This window comes from Emiliania huxleyi, assembly GCF_000372725.1.
Source record: "Emiliania huxleyi CCMP1516 unplaced genomic scaffold EMIHUscaffold_84, whole genome shotgun sequence".
Classification (NCBI taxonomy): Eukaryota; Haptophyta; order Isochrysidales; family Noelaerhabdaceae; genus Emiliania; species Emiliania huxleyi.
The window spans coordinates 270,355-271,495 of NW_005195736.1; the positions used below are offsets into that span (position 1 = coordinate 270,355).

The following is a 1,141-nucleotide window of genomic DNA, read 5'->3' on the forward strand; positions in this document are numbered from 1 at the left end:
AAGCGATCACACCTCATATCTAATCTGGAGCTGGAGACTCTTTCGGCGGAGCTCAGCGCCGCATCGACCGCCGTCGGCGGCGAAGGCAGCCCCGCCCGCGCCGCCGCCGCCCCGAGCGGCACGGCCGCCGACGCGGCGAAGGCGTCCGCCGCCATCGTAGCCGCCGTCGCTGCGACGGCCGCTGCCGCCGCCAACGCTGCGGCGGCGGCGGCGGCCGCCGCCGCCGCCGCCGCCGACACGCCCGCGGCGGCTAAGGCTGACTCGGCCCCGGACGCGCGGTTCGGAAAGGAGGCGGGAAGCAAGTGGCGCGGCCAGCGGGCGGGCGTGTGTGAAGAGCGAGGTGTGAACAGCGGCTCTTCACACCTCCGGCTGTGAGCAGGCGCGGCCAGCGGGGCGGCTCTGTGCACGGGCGCCACGAGGCGCCGCGGCTGCAGACGAAGCTGTACAAGACCAAGCCGTGCCGCCGCTGGCACGCGCAGGCGCGAGACACCTCCGAGACACCTCCGAGACACTTCCGAGACACCTCCGAGACACTTTCGAGACACTTCCGTGCCGCCGCTGGCACGCGCAGGCGCGAGACACCTCCGTCGTCACACTTCCACTGTCCTCGCTGCGCCCGTGACAGAGGGCCGCCAGCGCCCAGACGCTCTCTAGCGGCCCCCTGTGCCGGTCCTCGCCTGCCTGACGTTTCGCTGCCGGCACAGCCCTCCTCCACCACCCTGCCCGCCCCCTCGCCCCACCAGACGCCGGGCCAGTGCAAGATGGGCGCCGCCTGCTTCTTTTACCACGGCGAGGACGACGTCTCCACCCCCGAGCGCCCCATCCCCGTGCCGAAGTGGCTCGCCGACCAAGCAAAGCAAGAGGGCATCGACGTCATCGAAGACGGGGTCGCGTTGAAGCCTAGAAGCGGGACACTCGCGCACTCTTGCCTTCCGGCCAGCGCTCGAGCGGACACGCACTCCGCTGGGTCTCGTCCGGAGTCCGCTGCATTCGCTCTCCTCGTAGCCGGCGTAGTTTGCGCGGTGCTCTGACACGCTCTGCACAGGACCGTCTTCCCACCCTGAGGCTGGTGAATTAGGTCGAGGATGGCCCGCGCGGCGGGAATCGGTCGTCCCCCGCGCCCCCCGCGCCCCCCGCGCCA

The 1,141-nt window shown here is 71.7% G+C and overlaps 1 protein-coding gene across 1 annotated transcript in view; it reads left to right on the top strand.

The window, feature by feature from the left end:
- The window catches only part of EMIHUDRAFT_219257 (hypothetical protein), a gene marked incomplete at both ends in the record, with an annotated part of 5,954 nt that extends 4,876 nt beyond the window's left edge, over positions 1 to 1,078 (top strand). The window contains 4 exons of the mRNA XM_005758752.1: positions 256 to 302; positions 380 to 401; positions 744 to 887; positions 1,046 to 1,078. Coding sequence (XP_005758809.1) covers positions 256 to 302; positions 380 to 401; positions 744 to 887; positions 1,046 to 1,078 — 246 coding nt within the window. The remainder of the gene's footprint in view (positions 1 to 255; positions 303 to 379; positions 402 to 743; positions 888 to 1,045) is intronic.
- Between the last annotated feature and the right edge of the window lie 63 nt (positions 1,079 to 1,141).